We start from the raw sequence: 21,978 nt of genomic DNA, 5'->3' as shown, positions 1-21,978 counted from the left end.
CAGGCTGCTCAAAATGGTGGCAATATTTTCAGATTGAAGACTGCGTTCCAAGCTGTCTGAGAGGTTTACCCACACTCCCCGCTGGCTATGCATCTCTGCCCACCTCTCCTGGTTCCCTTGGCCATGCTCCTATACTCTCTCATACGAACGTAACACAACAAAATCCACTTACAAATCCCTTTGATTGTCGTGCCCCTCGCTTGAGGCCACACCTGTTTGGTCTTTTTTCAGCCCGCCCTAGAAAGTGAAAAGGGGCTTATTCTGAGGCAGCCATTTTGTTTTAAGTGTTTCTAAAGAAAACAAAAAACACGTGTGCTTCCAGCACCACCACTTTTTTCAAACCCCCCCAAAAATGTGACCATTGGTGAAGCCTGGCACAGATGTAATTGTTGCCTAACAGCGTCAGGGTTTATTATTTCAGCAATAACCCCTGAGTCAGGTAATGCCCCGGGCCCATAGTTATGTGCAAGAGTCTAGCAAGGGCCATAACGAAGGCCCCAGGGCATTACCTGGCTCGGTAATGCTCCCCGGCAAGGGGTTTATTGCTATTAGTACCGCGGTCCATTGGACAGGGGTGCTAAAAGCTTCTTTCTTCCGTGTGTCACTCACCAAGTGTGATAAATGAATATTCAAGCTTTTATACTTAAATATGTAAATTGCTAGGTTTATTTTTATGAGAATGAGAATTATTTATCATTTTTCTTAATGTTTGTGTCATTGCTTTTTAGCTCCAAGGTTTACTGGTTTGAATGGTACATACTGCGGAGCAGACGACTGTCCTAGTTTGGAGCCTACAACTTCAACTCGTCCATCCGATACTGTGATCTATACTCTCCTGGGCTCCTATACAGGTTGGTTTTGAGAATGATAATATTCTTTTCCATTTACAAAAGCTAAATACCAGAATGGATATGACATAAAATGTAATTTGTTGTCACTTAAACACATTTCTTCAATGTAAAGTCTGCACACAAATTGTATTGAATTAGAAAATGTATATGTTTCTATTTATCATTTAAGAGTTACATTTGCCATACCGAATAATTGCCGAAACAGCTGTCACACAGCTGGAAATAGCATAGAGCCAGAGGACCAGGATCTGGACCTGATAACAAAAGAAAGAAAATGACCCTACTTTATATTTGTTTCGTTTATATCACAGTGTAAGGTTCCACGTGTCAATAAAAAAATATACATCTTTCTCAATTACCATTTTTCAATTTGATCTTTATAAATCATTATAATTTCGTTTCAGCATTTTTTGTACTACTATTTCTTTTGAATAACATATCGTGGGTTCAATTTAGTGTTTCAATACGTTTAAATTGCTGCCACCTTCTTTAAGTACTCTTAATCTTTGGTTCTTTTGGGCGGCTGCTTGAGGAGCAGGCTGTGTTCAGCAAAGTGTTATTTGAAGGGGCGGGTCTTTATTTCTTTGAATAATTGTAGATTTATGGGGGCAAGTCTGATATGTGGCGCAATATTCTTCCAGGTTCTGGGAGCACAGATACAGAAGGAATGTCTACGTGATTTTCTTTTGTTCTCATCTAAGTTTAAAGCTTGGCTGCACCATGATTTTGTGTGCTGCAATGTCCTGATAAATCGGGTGTTGATCCGGATAGCACCACATTTTAGCAGTGGACACCATTTTACAATGTTATTGAAGCGATAGTGCATATCAGTACTAGCACATTTTCTGGAGAATTGAAGATATCATCTAAAGCAAATGGATTTATTTTGTACAATATGCAGTGCTTACAGAGGCCAACCATGGTCACATGTTGTAGCATTTTGTCCACAAGCACCTACAATGAGCCCACTTCACAGAGTTAATGACCTATTATTAGAAAATGTAGAGTAAATCACTTCTAGAAGCACAAGATAAACACCCATAGTTCCCAACAGCAGGGAAATTAACAGGTATGGTGACATTTTGGATATGGTCAGTTTGGTATGGTGAATTACGGGATTTCAACTCTCTAAGCCATGCTAGTCATTTAGAAGCTGGCCAATCATGTATCATGTATTGCATGCTTTTCGGTGTTACACTTTTAGTTTCATTGACAGAGAAGGGGAAACTAAACATATAGAAATAGTGTTGGGATGCAGATGAATGCCTCATCCAAAGCTTCTGCCCCTCCCCCACACCAATACCGCAAAGGTGAGAGACATTACTCACTGAGACAGCCGTTCCGCCTTTATCCCCCACTGGTGCAGCAGGGTTTGGAGGCAATATGAGCTGAAGATGGTAAAAGCATTCAAACTTACATTGGAACAGTAAATGTGCATGCATTAGACACGAAGGAAACCTGAACTCCACATGAAGAACATATACAATAGGTAATATATGCATTTAAACATGAAGAAAACTAACATAGCATCCACAGACATAAACAACACCAAATATATAAGGTGAATGCAACATGGACGACACACAAATATAGCTTGCTAAGCACAGAAGCAAGAGTGTAATTGGGCAGCCATCTTCTTAAAAATGGCAACCACAGAATGTCTTTGAATGAGCACAGGCCTCAGGACCTTGAGAAAACTCAAAAGGCTGAATCCACAGAAATACATATCTGTGCAGAGCTCAGACAGTGGCTTTCAACTAGTACCAAGGTTCGAGTGAAATAAAGGTGGATCGGAAAGAGGGAACGAAGGGTAGAGATAGAAATTCCCAAGACACAAGCAGCATACTCCTTGATTAATTGAGGTTTTTTAAAAGCACAACCAGCCTTTGTTAGCCAGGTGCAGTACAACAATACTCCAAAAGACTCCATGAAGAATAGCTCAAGGGTGTCCTGGTGGCAAGAGAAAACACAACACACATTAATATTAGCTAAAACCTCAATAAATAGTAGATCAATCTATTCCAAACATGGTCCCATCGCACATGACCCATAATTGGAGAACACTGGCTATTCATTAGAAACAGAAATAGATAGGACAACTGCAGACACACACGTAGACACAGGGCACCACACAATGCCAAGTACAAAGGAATTTCCTGGTCTCAAAGCCAGAGAATGAGGGAAGGTAACTTTCAATTCAAGGACGAATGTTCCATGTGTCTCTCTCCCCCTAGTCTTGGTCCGGCTCATACCTTGACAATGTGGCAAATGTCAAAGGTTGGTTAGCAATATGCCAACCTATCAAAGTCCTCAGTGTCATGCCGCCGATGAAGTAGTATGCCAACCAACTACTTGTCGTAGAGATGATGTGTTTTAACCTTTATCAATATAGAGGTGGTTCCAGGTGAAGCCATCAGATACTTGTAACCCAATGAAATGTTTAACCCTTTTAGAATCTATATGTAGCCTAACCCACTCACCTATGCTCAGTCTCCATAAGGTTTGTATGCTGATATCATGTTATGATGTCACTCAAGACACATTTGTAGTACTCAAGCAATTTGTTTTGATAAGCATGTCGAGAGTGGTGAGACTTCAATGTTTGTATGCTGTCCCGGCTTTGTCTTGATGTGAATAAAGCTGGAGTTTGCTGTGCACTATGTCTAACCTATCATTGAGTTTGGTTTGGACTGCTTCTGATTCCTCTGCGTCTATTTGGGATTTTGAAACCACCTTAGCAATATTGATATTTGTAAGGTGGAAAATGCCGAAAGCACAAAGGCCAAACTAATTTCTTGAGAAACCTTACTGCAAAGAAATCCCACAATATTCTCACCTTCTTGTATGTATAATGCTGAGCCAAAAAAAGGGGTCTTTCTGACTCTGAAAAACATAATTTTTCTAAATACTCCTTTAGTAGAAGGGAGGATATTTCTTTATGGCATATGCAAATCTAGGCCGGCTCTCCAAGCATGTGATATGCCAGCTGAAGCATGCCAGTGTGTGAGCGAGCCAGGACAGGTCGAAGGGCAGCGAGCGGTGGGGCCATATTGGTCTGGTGGGTCCTATACACAGTTAAAGCCTCCCTCACTTTGTATATTTTTAATTGATTGTTTATTTAGGTGGGTGATCCTATTTCTACTGTAGGGTTGTTATTCAATTACTAGACAAAGTATATGAGAGGGTGGCGTTCCCCATGTGTCATTATGATGATCAATGGGGGGGGGGCAATTCAAATCTACCAAAATGCGCAATAATATCTCTTACAGAATGGGATAGAACTTTGTTTTTAGTTAAGGTATATCACCCTCAATCCTATTGCATGGCTGAGAGATTTAACAAAGTAGTTAAGGACTGCATACATTTGCATGGGCTAATAATGAACATCGGATGAAGGCAGTCTCTGAAAAAGTGATAGCACACTGATTTTCATCACAGTCAACCACAGGGATGCCCCTATTTGAGCTATGAAGTGTCAGGAAATATGACACTAAACGTAACCCTTCATGGCTACAGAGGTGGTATAGAGTTTACTTGGACACAGAGGAGCGGTTCAACATGATCAAGTCATGCCAGGGCTCTAGTAAAGTTCACTATGTTATCAGCAAGATTGTGGGTGTGTAAAGTTGCTAGGTGGGAGATTTTGTCAGACTAAAACTCCCAATTGTGCTAATGGAAGGTCCTATGCAATGGTTGAAACTTCTAAGTGTTGAAAGGGTATTCCACAACTCTGTACGAACCAGTAATGGTTGAGTGTGGGACATGTATAGTGTAACCAAGCCCCCAAGTAGGGAATTGCCTTAGCTGCTCAAGAGCTCAATTACAAGGGGACTGGTCAGGGGAACCAAGAATGTCTTCGCGTAGGCCCTCCAGGCCACCAACCTATCTCCTGGACTATATATTTCAAGTAGTCAATCAGCACTCATCTATAGGTGTATCACAGGAGTCCACATCTAAGAAGTAAGTCCTTAGGTTCATAAAATCTCTGAGTTACCTCAGGGATAATATTATGCATGAGTAAAGTGGTAGATGTATGGCATGTGCAAGTCTAGGTCGGCGTTGGATGCACGTGTGGTGCAGCCAAGGCACACATTTGTGGGAACAAAGCAAGGACAATTGGGTGAATGGTGAGTGGTGGGGGCATATTAATCTAATTTGGACCTGAGCACGAAAAAGCAAATACATATATTAAAGTATTTACCTGGAGTCTACATACTACATTGCACAAAGCCTAATTCTGGTTATGGAATATACCAGTAACCTTTTAACATCTGGTTCCATACCCACGTATTGACAGTTCGTGCCAATCCTTCAGCTGTACACCATTATAATAAATTGATTAATTTTTAGAAGATTAAGTAAGGGTTTACTACTTCCACCATGAGCTACAAAGCCAAAAATTAGCCACTACCTTGGAAATATTTGAGGAGATACACAAATTAAATTTGCCTGTTGCATAAGCAAAACCATTAACTTAATTGTGATGGTCATGTATTCCTCTAATGCCATTATATTTATGAGAAGGAATGGCATTATCTCAGTATCAAGTGATCTTATTTGCCATGTAATGTAACCCATGTCGCCTATGGACTATAAACCAGATTAGCACCTTGGGTGGTTGCTTCAGCCAATCAGCTTTTTCAGAATGTGGGCTTTATCAATCAATCGAAACCTGCATTAGGAGCAAGCTGGCAGCTGATCGCACCCGCCCTAGCAACCAGTCCGGTCCTTCCTTCCCTCGTGTCTCCTCAACCATGGACCTCTCTTGCCTGGTCTGCTTGCTTATCTGGCCTCCCTCACCTCTGAATTTGCCTTCCACCCACTCATTTCCACTTTTGCTTTTGGCACCTGCAATGGAGACGGAAGAGGAGCTCAGTTCTCCGGGGTTAGGTTTTGCTGTAATAGCTACTTGTTGATATTTTTATTATGAAGATTTGTTGTGTTGGCGATTGGGTTGAGTTCAAGAATTGGAGCAATGAAAGGAGATCAAGGGATGGCTCTATTTCCAGTTGGGTGTTTGGGGGTTTTCATGTTAAGAACAATGTCACCTCAATATTATAGAATATTTATAATGGCCGGACTGAGACCGTAGCACTGCATCTCCCATACCCTATGGTCGTGTACATGGAAATAGCTATCTGTCTAGTTACTATTCCTGAGATGATGCGTGTGCACCTGTCATGTGCCTGCAGTGGGAAAACACTTGTGCAGTGGCAGATTGCTGCAATAAATCATTTATGACCACCTATCACACTGCCACTTTCCTTAACCAGTTTGTGCTTCTTTTTCAGGCAGCGGGGTGCTCGGGGTGGCGTTAATTGTCATCTTTTTGGATCAAACTGACCAGAAGGAAGGACAGGCTTTACCGGACGATGGCCCGTCCTTCTGCTCTACATTCCTATCCACCTTCAGGCAGCTTGCCGATAAACGCCAATGTCTTCTTATCCCGCTTACAATGTTCAGTGGATTTGAACAGGGATTCCTTACCTCTGATTACACAAAGGTTAGTACGGATATTACGTAGGTGGCATTATATAGCTCCCCCACCCCCGCTCTGCGTATTCTGTTAACTGAAAGAAACACTGATTGATTCAGTACTTTAAATGTCACTTCAAAAGTGGAACACTGTGCACCATAATGCCTATTTGCCACGTTACCCCATTAAAAATGATATATGGGATAAAGTACCCCCGACTGTACATTAGAGGGACATTGCAAGTCACTGTGAAATTTCGTGACCAAAAAGAGGAACAAGGCCGAAAGTCACTGAACGTCAAGGTGACTTGCATTATTCTTTTTATGTATGGTAGGGGGTATTTTATTCCTTATAAAACATGGCCACACACTGTCGTTCCCTTTAATACCTCGACTATTGCATAATATAATGTAACAGTTCTTCCATTTGCTGATCCATATAATCAATATAGAATCTGGATTGCAGCTTTTAATGTTTTGCAGAAAAATAGTTCAAGTAGTTTAATCCAATGTATCATAAAAGGTTTCATTTTGTGCTTTAAAATAAGTAAACACTTGCAGATTCTTGCTCCGACATGTTAAACTCCAGCAGTGCACAAATTGAACATACCATAAACTGTTCCTTGTTAATTAATTTCTGTAAGGTGACACAGAAAACTATTCCGCAAGTAAGGAATTTAAAAAGCTTTTTGCAGCTTTAATTAATTTAATTAAAGGCTTCCTAGACAGCTGGAATTCTCTCTGGTGGCTCTAGCAGCTGGCATTGTGACATCACAACTGAAGCATAATAACTAATGTGGTTGTGATGTCATTTATTCTTACAAGTCAGTTGTGTTGTCACAATTAGCCTGTAATATAACCATTATTTCTAGGCTTTTATCGAAATATTGCAGGCTGACATCTATATCTATAAAACACTTAACTATGTTTCCGTACTCAGCTGTTGTAATTTAGCAATGTTAGATTGCCCTCTTATGTAAAAATGGCAAAGTGCATCAACTTCAACAACAGCTATCATTTCAACATATGGATGCACTTTATCAGTGTTAGGTTACCCCTGCTGTCCAAATGGTAAAGTGCACCCACTTCAGCAACAGCTACATTTTAACAAACAGAATGAGCACGGTTCTACGTGGACACCTTCATCTTCCACTATCGCAAACATTCAGAAGTTACTTCTTTCCAAACCCATTGCTCTTAACACATGACACGGCAGTTGCAGTGTCAATGAACAGTTAATTTCTGGCTCATCGTTTCAGTCGCTAAAGAAACAAATGCTGTAGGACAAATGCCCTCTCATGAGCTAAAACCGAAAGTAGGTGCTGTAATTATGCTACTACGCAATGGAACAAGGTTGACAAGTACGTGTCTACAAAGACACATCATGGAGGCCCATGTGATCGATGGAACTTAGATACTGTTCTTATACCGCACATACCTCATTCCATCTGATACGTTTAGCCTTTTCAATTACCATTATTAGGTCACAGGGACCGACGCCCCATTCCTGGAAGCGTTCAGTGGTAATTCCGATATTTAAGAAGGGGGACAGAAGTGACCCTATGAATTACCAACCAATATTAACTTTTAAGATGTGCCAGAATGGCATATGCTATGCCGGGAACAGCTAGCGTATTATATATGTATAATACCAACTACCACCTGGTACATAATAGACATATTATTTAAACTTCAGACTTATCTTAGAATCAGTTGGGGTGACATCAGAAAGTCCGAATTAGTTGATTATAGAATAATAGTCATGTTCTAACACCATCTCATTTTTAATGAGATGCTGGTTCACTGATCGCAACAGCCAAAGCTAACCTATTAAACATTTCTGCTAGGCCTCTCACTGCAACTCACCCAAGGATGATCCCTCCTAACCTGAAGCTCCCCCCGCCGCCAATTGCTACATTTGGCTTATTCGTCCTCAAGATCCATTCCTCCCTGCGGCACATCTTTGGCCCGACCCCCTGGTCTCTACCCGTAGCCCCTCCTGCTCCATGGTCCATATCGGCTGTAATGTCCTTTCCTATCACAAGACCCATCCCTGCTACAATGGCCATCCCTTCCATATTCCACAGCCCTAATATGAGGCCTATTGCTGCTACATAGTCCATTCCTGTGACAGGGTTCATCCAGCTTTGAGGCCCATCCTGCCTCAAAATCCAACTCTACCCTGAGACACATTCCTACTCCAATGCCAATGCCCGCCCTAAGGCACAATACTTCTCTAAGGCCGATACCTGACTGCGAGGTGAGTGCTACCATCAGGGACTCAGGAGGAAACAACAGTAGAACACAGAGTGAGACTATATCCAAGACATGGCCACTATGAAGTAGAAGGGGAGATGCAGGAAGAGAGTGCTTACTGAAGTAGAGAAGTAGGGGCAGGTTTGTGAAATGGAGGCGAGAGAGGAGTGGGAGAGAGACCAGTGACGAGATGTGAAGCCATCAAAAGGCAAAGCATTGTAGATACAAGAAGGAACCACAGGAGAAAGGGAGGAGAGGAAAGGCTAGAGAGAAGGGAAGACCCCGGGACGGCTGAAACTAAGAAGAGTGTTCATCTGCCCTGACAGGACTATCGAGAGTGGGAGAAGTGTGTGAATGGGAGGAGTGTTATGCTTCTCAAACCAAACCTACCCTGCACAATTGTACATAAACACTCAAAACCTATATTTGTCAGTCTGTATTTCTGCTCACACAGTAGACCTTGCCACACGTGTTATTTTTTTTTGTTTTGTTTTATTGTATATGGTTAAAATATCCTTTACAAAATCATTAGAAATAGACAAGTAAATCGCGTCATGCACCATATAAAATCACAATGATCATTAAACATTTTATTTTTCGAACTACTAAAAACTTTTAAGGAGCATCAAAACTAAGTTTCAAAACATAGAAAAACATTACAATTGTACATATGTCACCAATTAAAACAAATTTATCACATCAACATCAAAACCAAAAAAAGGTACAATAAACTACACATTTACGGCCTGATTCACAGAAGCACTCTATAATGGTGCAATCCCATTAGAAAACATTCTGTGAATCAGGCCCTCAGTGTGTTCCCCAACTTTCGGCTCTTATATGTTTAACTTTCTTTTTTTGGTTGAAGGGATTTTAAAAAGCTGCTACCGCTGTTGTGTCTGAGATGTTTCCACCACTTAAGCATCTGTGCCAAATGTGTTCTTCATTATACCACTGATTACTATGGAACAATTTTACTAAGTATCGCAGCCTTTTTTCATTTAATGCTGTACAATAAGAGAGTAGATTTCGGGTTGATTGAGTGGTATCTTTGTGGTTACAGAATCTACACAACAAACCTTCAGATAAAATCATTCATCAGGGAATCAAGTGCGATAGAGGGTAAATTGCCCCTTTTTTATGTTTGTGTGAGAGGTAAGACATGGGGGGTCATTCCGAGCATGGCGGAAGCCATGGAGCAATTATCTCCATGGCTGCCTCCCATACCGTGACCGTGTCCGGTGTTGTGCAATGGGGACTTACCGGTCTAGTCCGACCCTGGTGGAGCCCCACATAGGGCTCAATGGGAATGGGGAGGGTGCAAATAACGGGCTTGCGAGTGGCAAGCCCGTTTTTTGCGCCCTGGTCCCTTAGCGGGACCCGTAAAGGACGTGTGGTCCGACCACACGTCCCTTGCGGTTCCCGTTAGGGGACCTCGAAATCAGTCAGTAGGGGATTACCGGCTCCTTTCAAGACCCAACTACCATGTTATGGTATGGTGATTGGTATTTGTAAATCACTCATCTGCCCGAGGTATTGCATACATCAGCCTGAAACAGCCGCTGCGACTTGTAGCTGGAACGCCCAAATATACTAGCACAGCGGGGATCAGCAAAGGGTGGGACAGTAGCATGTGGTGAGCATTTTCCCCGATGTGGCAATGGCATGCTAGAAAATATCCGGCCCTTGGCACTTCCCTCTTGCTGTCCTCCATCTCCCGGGCCTTGGCCCTTCCCTCTTGCTGTCCTCGAGCCCCCATCTCCCGGGCCTTGGCACTTCCCTCTTGCTGTCCTCGAGCCCCCATCTCCCTTTTATAGGACCGTGCAATGCTAATTAGAAAGAAAGCAAATATTCATAGACACGTTAGCACACAATGCTCTGTACCGTCTGGTTTATCTAGCAACTCCTAATTTTATCCGGACCTGTAGAACCTAATTGCCTGTTACAGAACATTTTACTAATGTGACTGTGCATTGCTACATAGCACAATTATAATTATTTTTTTATAACGCGCAGTTTCTAAGCGCTGGATCACGATTCGAACCTGTGTTACCCTGCGCTGTCTTGCTTCCTAGACAAGCACGTGGCCCCTGAGCTATCATTCCTCACCAATCCTTAATGCAGACATCAAACTCTAAGGGCCTCATTCCGAGTAGGGCACAAAGGGATACCGGGCACCGTTAAGGACATCGGTGCCGGTAATCCCTTTGCGCCCTACTACGAGGTCCTTTTGTGGCCCGGTCCTTAACGCCTTTTACCAGGCGGTATGGACGGGATCCGCAAAGGGACTTCAGAGCTAATAACGGTACCGTAATTTACGGTACCGTTATTAGCACCCTCCCTATTCCCATTGAGCACTATGGGGGCTCAAATGGGAATCGGGATTGACATTTTCAATGGGGACTTACCGGTCCCGCAAAGGTCGGACTAGACCGGTAAGTCCCCATCGAACCAGGGCGGACACAGTACCGGTATTGGTGCTAGTAATGGCGCTAATAGAGCTAATAGCGCCATGACTAGCACCAACCTTGGAATGAGGCCCTAAATGTCCACCCAGGAAAAAAGAGGAGCACAATTGGTGTGCACGATCATTCCCACCTTTCGTCTCAAAGACATCAAACAGCTGTATTGGAGGCCGGTGCCAATGGTCTTTCTGGAAACATCTACATTAACTCCTCAAAGCATGAGAGACAGACCACAGAGACTTATTTAGAGTATTATTAAAGTGTGTTTCAGTTTCAGATGTGGTAAGATCCTTCGTCAGAATAACCATTTTGGTCTTGTTCTCCCACAGTCATATGTGACCTGCATCCTGGGAATGAAATTTGTGGGCTACGTCATGATCTGTTTTGGCGGATCTAATGCCATCTGCTGTCTGCTTTTCGGAAGGATATCTCAGTACACAGGCAGGATCCCGCTCTTTGTACTGGGTAAGTTAGCCATGTGCACACAAAGAACAAATATCCATGGCCACTGCCACTTATACATTATCTTTAGCGCAACTATCATAGTTGTTGTACAGCTTTTACGAACCTGGCCATTTTTATGCCAACATTATGGCTTCAGAGCCTGCTGGCATAAAACATTCTCAGCCAATACAAAGCAATAATGTGTTTAGAGTGTATAACATTTGCAACAGTATGGAGACCGCATATTTTCATGATAAATTGTACATAATTACATGATGGTGTTCCCTTTTTTGTATTTTCTTTGAAAAACTTAAATTCCCTTAAAAGGCTTGCATTGCAATTTAAAGACCCAGGGCACCGTTCGAAGCTATGTCTTTTGAGGTAACAGCATTTTTTTAATAATTCTTTTTATTCAGTTTTACTAGGAGTAACATCAACAGATTCAAATCGTACAAGGTCATAGGGTTAGCCCAAGTCAAAGGGAACAGTAAAACACACTCCAATATTTGATTGTTACAAGCTTAATCCTGTTTCCCCACGACCTAGGTACAACCAAGACTCTTGTCAAAATTCAAAGTATTCTTCTTGATATATTTTCTCCACTACCACCCGTTCCTGCCCCTCCTGCCACCTCCCACCAAGCCTTGAGTGCGGATCTACAGAACCGCACTCTTTTCTCTAACTGTGAATCATCTAAACCATTACTGCAACTGCTGATGCCCAATGTCTATGTTTATCCAGCAACTCTAGGTAGTAACTGTGTCATCTGAGGCTGAAGAGTATTGGTATCGGGGTCTTCTCATATCAACTCATTCCCAACATATGGTCTTACCAGCACCCACCAGCCTCCCCTACTGGGACAACAGTTGGGCTAATCATTATTACATGATCCTGTGGGGACCCTGGCCGATCCTGCGATCAACTTTGTCTGTAGTAAGTCAAAAAGGGAAGCCATTCAACAGTAATATTAAAATGCGACTCTGAGAGTGCTTCTGTCAGATTCTCCATGTCATACATGTTGTGTGCTTTGTGGGCTATTCTCTATAAGTAGGGGGGTATGACCTCTTCCAGTGTATTGTTATGCATGCCCTTGCTGCTGATAGTAAGTTACCCGCCATGCATGTGAGTCTGGAGTAAGTTTTCCGTCATATTTTAACCCAAAAGTACCAGCAAGGCGGCCAGAGGTCTCTCAATCCCATCTATATCCTTCACCCAGGCCAGCACCTCCTTCCAATATAGTTGCATTTTGGGGCAGTCCCACCAGGCATGTCAGTAGGTACCAATGTTGCTGCATCTCTTCCAGCATATGGGGCGGGTGTCCGGAAACACCCTGAACAGCCTTTCTGGGGAGAACGGCCACCCTTGCAATTATCTATAGCAATGCATCTTGCATTGCATCACTGTAGAGGCTGACCATACTTGTCTACAGATGGCTGGTCAGGGATCTCAGGCTTCATGGGAAGAAATGTCACTTGCCCATTGTTGTCTAGCTTTCGTTGTTACTTGCTTCCAACAGTGCTGAGTAACGCTTCGAGATGGGGCCCCTGGTCCCTATAAGTGTATTGAGGATTTGTTTGAATACTGTAAATCAGCGACTCAGATAGCTCTCACAGGCTTGGTCTGTCAGGACTCCCTTTAATTGTAGGTAGATAAAATTCAATGTAGGTATATAAAAGTGGACATTGAGTCACCTCCTAGTTCCTTGTCCAGAACTGGTTTGGCGAGGACATTTCCGTCTTTCCATGATTGTCCTGCCCTTATCAGACCTCTCATAATATGGTTGGAATCAGAGTGGTTCGTGGATTTGGTCCCTGATAAAGGGAGCCCATAGACAGCTAAGGGGGGAAGGCTAGTTCATTATCTCTACAGGGACCTTAGATTTTCTCCATAATGCCCAAAATGTAGCCAGTATTGGATGCTTCCTGAGTCTTAGTGGAAGTTGCTTGCTGGGCACCCACAACCATTACCCCATTGTTACATCACCTTAAGTAGCCACGGGTAATCCAGACGTGGACCCCTTGATCACTGTGCTTTAGAAAGGCTCAGCTTCACCTCGTTAAGGATGCCCAACAAGGCTGAAACATGTGTCTGAGGCTGCTGATGGTACTCTTGTTCAGACGAGAATTGCCTAACATTTCGGTGCTGGATTACCCTTGTGAATGTGATTAAGACTGATATGCAAATGGGTATTTATCCTCTGTGAAGGGTGCAGTGAGCTAAAAGGTGGCTGTAGACCCCCCTGAGTGGATGAAATTCCACAGAACAGGGTATTTAAACCATGTTCATTCTCATTAGAGGGGCTCCCACACACCTTTTCAAAACTGGGGTCATCAAGTCATTTTCCAGGGTAGCACATTGTTTTTCTTTGCTACCCCGCTGATGGACCAAAAGTACCATTAGCTGTGCTGCCCTTTAATATTCCCATAACTCTGGGAATACCACCCCTCCTTTATCTCCTGTAGGATCAAAGTACTATTGGCTACACATAGTTTCAGTTCGTCCCAGAAGAAGTTCAAAAGAGTTATTTTTGTGTCTTCGAAAGACATCTGATGGACTTCAATTGGTAATGCTTGGAATAAAAATAGGAGTCGTGGGAAGACATCTATTTCTAGGGTGGTGGGCCTGCCCGCCCATGAGTGAACCAGTCCTTTCCACCTTGCTAAGTCTGCCTTAATCGGGAGAGCAGGGTAGGGAGGGTAGTTGGCATTATATAGCATTGTCATATCTCTCTGAATATAAATTCCAACGTGTCGCAGGCCTGTGGTCTGTGTGCGAAAACTGCTCTGGGTTATTTGCCCAATTAACTCTGCTGTGCGGTCCGTCAGGGGAAGTATTTCAGATTTTGTGAAATGTATTTTAAACCCTGAACAAGCACCATATTTCTTTACCGTTTCAACCAGCTTAGGGAAGGAGATATCTGGAAAGGTTACATAGGGACAGTATGTCATCTGCAAAGAGTCACAGTTTATATTCTCGTCCTTGTCTTACTAATCCCCTGTTTGCCTCATCTCTATGGATGGGTTCTGCTAAAGGTTCCAAGGTTTGGGCAAAGAGCAGGGGACAAAGGAGACAGCCCTGTCTGATACTGCTCTGTATGGGGAACAGGTTCAGCGTTACCTGGGCACTAGGGTTCCTGTAAAATGCCATAACCCCCTTGTACCAATAAGAGTCAAGTCCCATCTTCCGAAAGATTGCTTTGAGAAAAGGCCACTCGACTCTGTCGAAGGCTTTTTCTGCATCCAGTGAGACCAGTATTGGGTCGCTGTCTGCAGGACTTAGGGAGACTATAGATCTAGTGTCTTTCTGACATTGTCCACTCCCTGCCTCCCTCTTATGAAACCCACCTTGCCACTGTGTATGAGGCTGAGCATCTATCTACCCAGCCTTTCTGCCAGAATGCTAGCATACATTTTTTAATCCACATTTATGAGAGATATAGGATGATAGAAGCCACATTCAAGCTTGTCCTTCCCTTCTTTCGGGATGACCGCAATCCTAGCCTGAGTGAAGGAGTCAGGGGACAAATTCCAGTCCATTATGTTGGTGGAAAATAAAAGTAACAAATGGGGGCAACAATACACTGAATATTTTATAAAAGGCAGTGGTGTAACCATCAGGCCCTGAGGCAGAGCCACGTTTCAGTTTGGTGATTGCTTGAAGAACCTCTTGGTGCTCAATCAGGGCTTTTAGTCGAAGAAGGCCTTTGGTAGTTGGTCTGGGGAGTTGGATGCCCTCAAGGCACCCCTCTATTTCCTGATTGGGAATATTTGCTTCGCTAGTGTACAGGGAGCTATAGTAATAAGCGAATATCTGTGTTATACCTTTCAGGGATGTTAATTTTTCCCCCTGAGGATCTCTCAATGTATTCACTGATCTCTCTTCTCATTGTTTCCTAAGTCTGGGTGTGGGCTTTGTCCCCTTCCACAAAGAATTTTCTTTTCAGTCAGTGAAGCTGATATAGCGCTGCTCCCCGCCACAGGTCATTCAGTTCCTGCCTCAAATCGGTTACTGCCTTCCGCCTCTCCTTCTGGTCAATTTGTTTATCATAGAGGGCATCCTCTTTGGCCCTTATTTGTTGCCTTAGCTCTGTATCGCGTAGTGCCCTGGCCCTTTTTTTCACAGAACCCTCTGAGATTATCAGGCCTCGGAGTGTTACCTTTGCTGCTTCCCAAACCGTATGTCTCCAGACTTCTTCTGTATCATTGTCCTTAATGAGTTTCTAATTTCGCCCTGAAATGTATCTCAGAATAGCTTGTCTCTAAACAGCGTGTCATTACAGGGCCATCATCTGTCAGTTGTGGCCGAACGGTCGATAGTGGTTGTTGCCATGTCGTGATCGGACCATGTCACTACTCTAATGTCCGAACCAATTATGTCATGTTTCTCAGAGTCTATCAGAATATAGTCCAGTTGCGTCTAGGTCTAGTGCTGCGTAGAATAAAACATGCAGGCACTGCGGTCTGGGTGGCTGGCTCTAAATGTATCTGTCATATGGTATCTAGTTAAGAGGTCAGCCAATGTATTCCACTGCCCACTAGTAGGTTGTGTCACTCCGTCTCGCAGTGCGAACCAGTCTTCCAATGGGTCAGCAAAGGAGTTGAAGTCTCCTCCACAAATCGTGAGCCCTCGCTTCCATCCCTCAAGATAAGTGACTCATCAGAGAACTGAAAGCTCTTCTCCTTTTTTGAATTTGGTTTCCTGGATATATAATATGTCCATGCCTGAGTGTCGAATTCCCTCTGTAGCATAGATTGTTTATGGGTCGAGTTTAGACACTTAACATTCAAGAACCGCACTCGCAAAATTATTTCACGTGTCATCAATGATTCAATGGTTGGGAGTTTCTTGTGTGACCTTACTTTCTTTTGCAACAATCAGAGCGTTCTAGTGAAGATTTCTGTTGCGGTGGCGCTATCCACTGTCAGTGTGTTAGAGTTTTCGAGGTGTAATGGTCCATGTCTATTGGTCCCCTTCATGGTTCCCTCCCTCCTCCCCATTAATCCCCTCCCTCCCATGCCCAATAACATGTTGGAGACAGCCCCTTCAACCCTTCAAGAACAGCAAAACTGTATATACATCAATAAAGTGGAACCCCCTTGGTTCCCCGGGGCCAAGGGGGCCTTCACAATGAAAGACAATGCCAAAGTGGACCATCTGAGGCACCCATAAGGTATCTGAACAGAGTCTCGGATTTGTTTCATGGACAAAATTCAAGTAACTTGAACTGAGCCTGAGACCTAAAATGGCATTGTTAATAATGGATGTCCTTCAAGGTGTGTTCAGTTTACGAAATATTCTGGACCGCTTTCGGCTTCCACTTGTTGCTTGCTGTGGACCATTTGGCTCTCTAGTATGACTCATGCCCTGTAGCTCATTCTTTAACTGATCCCGAGCAATTTCTGCTTCTTCGATTGTTGCTATGCAGTAGTTGTCCTTTTGGTATTAGAAATAATCTTGTGCCTAAGTACCGCCTGAGAAGCCAAGAATATGCCCTCAGATGTATTATCACTGTCCTCATTCTTTTTTATCAAGCAATCCATTTTTATTTGTAATGACCTCCAACCAAGTGGTAATAAAACCGCTGTAGCAGATCAAAACTAAAACGAATAAAAGAACATTATTTACAGCTTTAAAGCACCTTATTTACAGGGAGAAGTCAAAAAGGATGGGTTGGGTCTTACAACAAGTACAAGTCAGAGACAGACTTGGCATGCAGATTAAATCAGGGGACACAGCATTTCAGATCTCTGTAACTGCACTCAAGAACCCACTCTTGCCATCATTTGGTGAAGCGCATTTGGCTCAGTGAATCAATGTTTCTATGATGACCTTCGATTGCGTGTTGCCAACCTGTGGCACCCCATTGATTTACAAAAGGCATGGTCCTTGCCCTTGCAGAGCTATGGTCAGACCCCAGAATCATTATTTTCATCTTGTCTGGGTTCAATTTTGCATGTGTCAATTTAGTAAAGCAAGTTGTCAGGGATGCCAACCCCTTTTCACAGTTGCCATTGAAGACCATTGATCTGGTTGTCCTCAGCATACTGATTGGACTAAGACCATACCAATGGGTGAGAACACCCAACAGTCCGACAAACATTGAGGTCTAAACCTTCTGGGCACCAGTCGGGGCAGCACCCTATGTGAGAGGTAGAGGCTCATGCTCACCTTTTGAGTCCTTCCTATTGCATTAGATGACAAATTCCAGTAAGTACGGAAGTAAGGAAAGGTATATGAATAAAAGTGTAGTCGAAGTTGGAGATAGATTGGCCAGCAACATATGCAAAATTAGCAGGGCAACCAACGCTGCCCAGTCAATCAGACAAAAATCTAGTGTTCCATCCTTTGTCTTAAAGATAGGTTTCTTCTTGTTTGAGCATACATATTGAATGCATCTAGATAGCTCTTTTTGCTAACAATATATCTCCTTTGTGTGGAAATAAAATGCCAAGTAACAAGAGGTTTGGGGTGGATATTCAGGCAATACGGCCGTTTGCATCTTAAGTGGGCCGGGCTGATGAAAATATAACTGGACTGAAATGTGTACCCATTATTATGTTATTTAAAAATGAATGATGACAGCATTAGAAAAGGTTCATTTCTTTCCCCTCCTCTGCCTCGAAGGGAGCTGGGCTGCTCTGCACAGGTGTGTGTGTGTATCCTAATCGTTACAATTCTTGCTTTTGAAAAAACAGGGCTCGGGCCAGCCCTTCACGACAGTGGTGCCGCTAGGCCCAGCCCAGGCCAGCATATGCACATCATTTCAGGTTGCTGATGAGCTGGCAGTGGTGGGCCCAGTCACAGTGCAAACCATGAGAGAATGTGCTTTTGCATGCCAACCAGTGGTTCCTCCTGCTCGCTTTAAGAGCTGCCAGCAGTGCCAGGGCTGGGAGACACCCTCCAGGGAGCGAGAGTAATGACTCTTACATGGTTAGTTTTGCTGCTGGTGTGTGTATGCGGGCGAGGCCGTGGAGGTAGGCAGATCCAGGGGTGAACTGGGAACCAAAAGAGGCCCTGGAAATAATGTTTAAGGTTGGCCCCATGCTACACATTTTCAGCAAGCCTAACCTTTTGCTATTAGAACATTTGTAAATAAAATAGGCTAACACAAAAAAGAGGCTCACCAGGCAATCTCCAGAGTTCCCTATAGGCCAGTCCAGTCTTGTGTGTGTGTTTATGGTCCTCTAAAGCACGCACATGTAGTTTCAGACCCATGGGTGTGCTGTTGTGGGGGCAGAGAGGAGAAGGGACGTGACAGGCCTACTTGAAAGCACAAACCAATACTCAAGCAGTTGTGCTTCTAAATGCGCAATTGCCATGTGGCTCTTTCCCTGTGTCCCTTCACAGGCACGAAGCAAAACACACTGCTGTCAAGGGGATGCACAGACATCTGATAGTATTCCCCACTTAATGAACAGAAATGCCTGAGTATCTCTATTTAATGTTTCATCGCAGGTTCGTCTAACAGAGCCAGTGGCCTATGTCAAAATGTGGGGCCTCCCCCTGCAAGCCTTGCTGAGGGCTACCCCCCAAGCTCAGCAACAAATCACAGGTCATGCCACAATCAGGGCTGACCAAGACTACCATCCAAACTGCCAAAATCAGCTCCTCGCCCCAGAATTACCTCCACATCACTCTTCCTCATCCCAGTACTTACCTATGCGGCATCTTGCCTCATAGGTAAGTACTGAGATGAGGAAGAGTGAAATTAGGAGTAATGAAGATTTCAGGTAACTAAACCATGGATTACATCCACGTTCCTGTATCTCGTCCCAGTACTTGTGTATGATGCAACATGCCAATTACTGGGATGAGGAAGAGTAGGACTAGGGGTGATACAGATTACCAGTTAGTAACCCACACATTAAACACAAGCACACACCATTACCTCCACGTCCCTCTTCCTTGTGCCAGTTCTTACCCATGAGGCACCTTGCCTCATGGGTAAGTACTGCAATGAGGAAGAGTGGGATTAGGAGTTTAGGAGTATGAAGACTACAGGTAACCAAGCCAGGCATTACATCCAAGCCCCTCTACCTCGTCCCAGTACTTGTGCATGAGGCATCATGCCTCATACATAAGTACTATGATGAGGAAGAGTAGGATTAGGAGTAATGAAGATTACAGGTAAGTAATAAGAGCATTCAACATAAACGCACACACACAAACCCAGTCACCCATACATTTACATGTGTATCCTTTCACCATACACTCTCACACACCCACCCATACATCATGCACGCACTCACTCATTCACATATACTCACTAACATGCACGCACATACATTTACACAAAATTCATTTTCTCACCTTTGAATCCGTTGATCCAGGACAGGGAATGAGACCTCCAGTGCAGCAGGCAGCTTGCGCATGCCATGGAGCTGGAGGCCTCCATGTCACGGTGTGCGAGGGAGTCCTATGACTTCAAAAATAGTTTATTTTTGAGGTCAATGGGCCTCATTACGAGGTAGGAGGTAGCCATGGTGCTATTAGCACCATGGCTACCCCCTTACCGCATTCCGGGTCCGGGTTCCCGAAATAGGCACTTACTGGGTCATTCATTGAATGGGAATGGGGATGGAGCTAATAACGGTACCGCAAATAATTTGCGATACCATTATTAGCTCTGAAGTCCCTTAACGGGTCCCTTCCATAAAGCCTGGTAAAATAGGGTGGTAAGGGATTACTGGCAGCGGTGTCCTTACCGGTGCCGGTAATCCCTTACCACCTGTAATGAGGCCCAATGACTTCATAAAGAATTTAATCTGATATGGTGCAGTAAAACTTCTTCTTGAAGTCATAGGGCCCCCCACCCATAAAATGGAGGCCTCCAACCTGAAAGCCTCCATGTAATGGGGTGGGTGTCATTTAAGGGGAGACTATGACTTCAAAAATAAATATTTTATTTTTGAAGTCCTTCTGCCTTCATAAAGAAATTATTTGCATTACTTTACTTTATTACATTTGTACTGCGCAGCCATAGACCCGTGGGTGTGAGGGCGCAGACAAGACTGACACGACATAAAACAGAAACAAGCTGTCCCAAGGATCCAGGGGGACAGACAGATGAAGATGCCGGGAGAGGCGGCTACTCGGCTAGTTCAAAAGGAAGGTTTTGAGCCCTTTTTTGAAGATGCTCAACGATGATGAGCTTCTCAGATGAATTGGCAGCACTGTAGCGGAAATACGTTTTTTAATGAAGATAGTGACTTAAAAAAGACATTTTCTTTTTTTAGTCAGAGGGGGCCTTTCCACCAGGACATATGGCAGCAAGCCCCCCGCACCGCGGGTTCTGCAGAGGCCGAAACAACGCCATTGAACGTAGCTTGGAAGGGAAAAAATGCATTTGCAGTGATTGGGCTTTTATGGACTGCCTTTCTTGGACCATTTCTCTATTATTTTTCTGCTGATGCCTGTGTCACAAAAGGTTGTGAACAAAAGCATGCCGTGCTGTGCACCAGTCTTCCGGGTAAGCGCTCTGCAGAGTGCTGAAGGAACCAGGAACTCGGATCTCCGAGGACGGAGTGAGCATGAGCTGTGGAAGGGGACGGACGGTGCCGCGTAGCAGCTGGGGGTTCAGGGACAACCCCCTGACATTAACGGGGAGAGGCCCGCGCACAAAAGGTTGCACTTGCGGAATTGCGACTTTTTGCGCTCCAATCACGGGTTCGACCTTTTGTGCGCGGCCTATAGACATAGAACCTTCTTTTCAATACTTACAAACTCACTGATGGTATAATTGCTCCGTGTCCTTCTTTGATTGCCCAGCACTAGCTCACAATAGCAACAGGGGTGGAGGGTAGAATGAATAGATTTGCTTCTCAGGTACATTGTACAAAATGTAACCCTATTTTTCAGTTGAGATTCCCTTATGAGGGATTGCCCATCCTGTCCGCAGCTTATATATACTCTCCCATTTCCTGTTGACAGGTGCAGCGGTACATGCAGCCTGCATTATTGCACTGCTGCTCTGGAACCCTCAGAAGGATCACTTTGCAGTGTTCTTCGTGTTATCAGCCCTCTGGGGCATTGGCGATGCGGTCTGGCAGACGGGAACAAGTGGTGAGTGCCAGATACAATTGGATTTGCTAACTAAAGGTGTAACTGCGAATCAAACTCAAGTATCGTAATGTTGAACATGCAATTTCTTTGTGGTACTACATGGACTCAGAGGACATACATTCATTGGGCCTCATTACGACTACGGCATGAACCGTGCCGGTAATTACAGCCACGGCTGCTGCTGGAGTCGTTTTTTTACCGGCACCCGACAATGGGGATGTACCGGGGCATTCCAGCCCCAGCGGACCCGGTACATCCCCATTGCCGGGTGCTGGTAATAATTACTCCCCATTCCCATTTGAGCACACAGGGCTCAATGGGAATGGGGAGGTCGGATGCACCAGCACCATTCGTGAATGGTGCTGGTGCATCCGACATGCTCTGCTCGCGGGTGCCGGTACGCCCGCCAGACCTAGCAGGCTTAA

General features: G+C 44.1%; 1 protein-coding gene across 1 annotated transcript in view; it reads left to right on the top strand.

Annotated features, from left to right (window-relative positions):
* The window catches only part of LOC138468470 (protein unc-93 homolog A-like), a 111,997-nt gene that overhangs the window by 37,563 nt on the left and 52,456 nt on the right, over positions 1-21,978 (top strand). Inside the window, exons 4-7 of the mRNA XM_069609004.1 lie at positions 729-851; positions 6,143-6,354; positions 11,377-11,512; positions 21,422-21,553. Of these exons, the coding sequence (XP_069465105.1) occupies positions 729-851; positions 6,143-6,354; positions 11,377-11,512; positions 21,422-21,553 (603 nt within the window). The remainder of the gene's footprint in view (positions 1-728; positions 852-6,142; positions 6,355-11,376; positions 11,513-21,421; positions 21,554-21,978) is intronic.

The sequence above is a fragment of the Ambystoma mexicanum genome, chromosome 4q (genome assembly GCF_040938575.1).
Source record: "Ambystoma mexicanum isolate Mex_15411 chromosome 4q, UKY_AmexF1_1, whole genome shotgun sequence".
Taxonomy (NCBI): Eukaryota; Metazoa; Chordata; class Amphibia; order Caudata; family Ambystomatidae; genus Ambystoma; species Ambystoma mexicanum.
The sequence above is the reverse complement of the archived record's forward strand: the minus strand, read 5'-3'. Positions and strand labels throughout refer to the sequence as shown.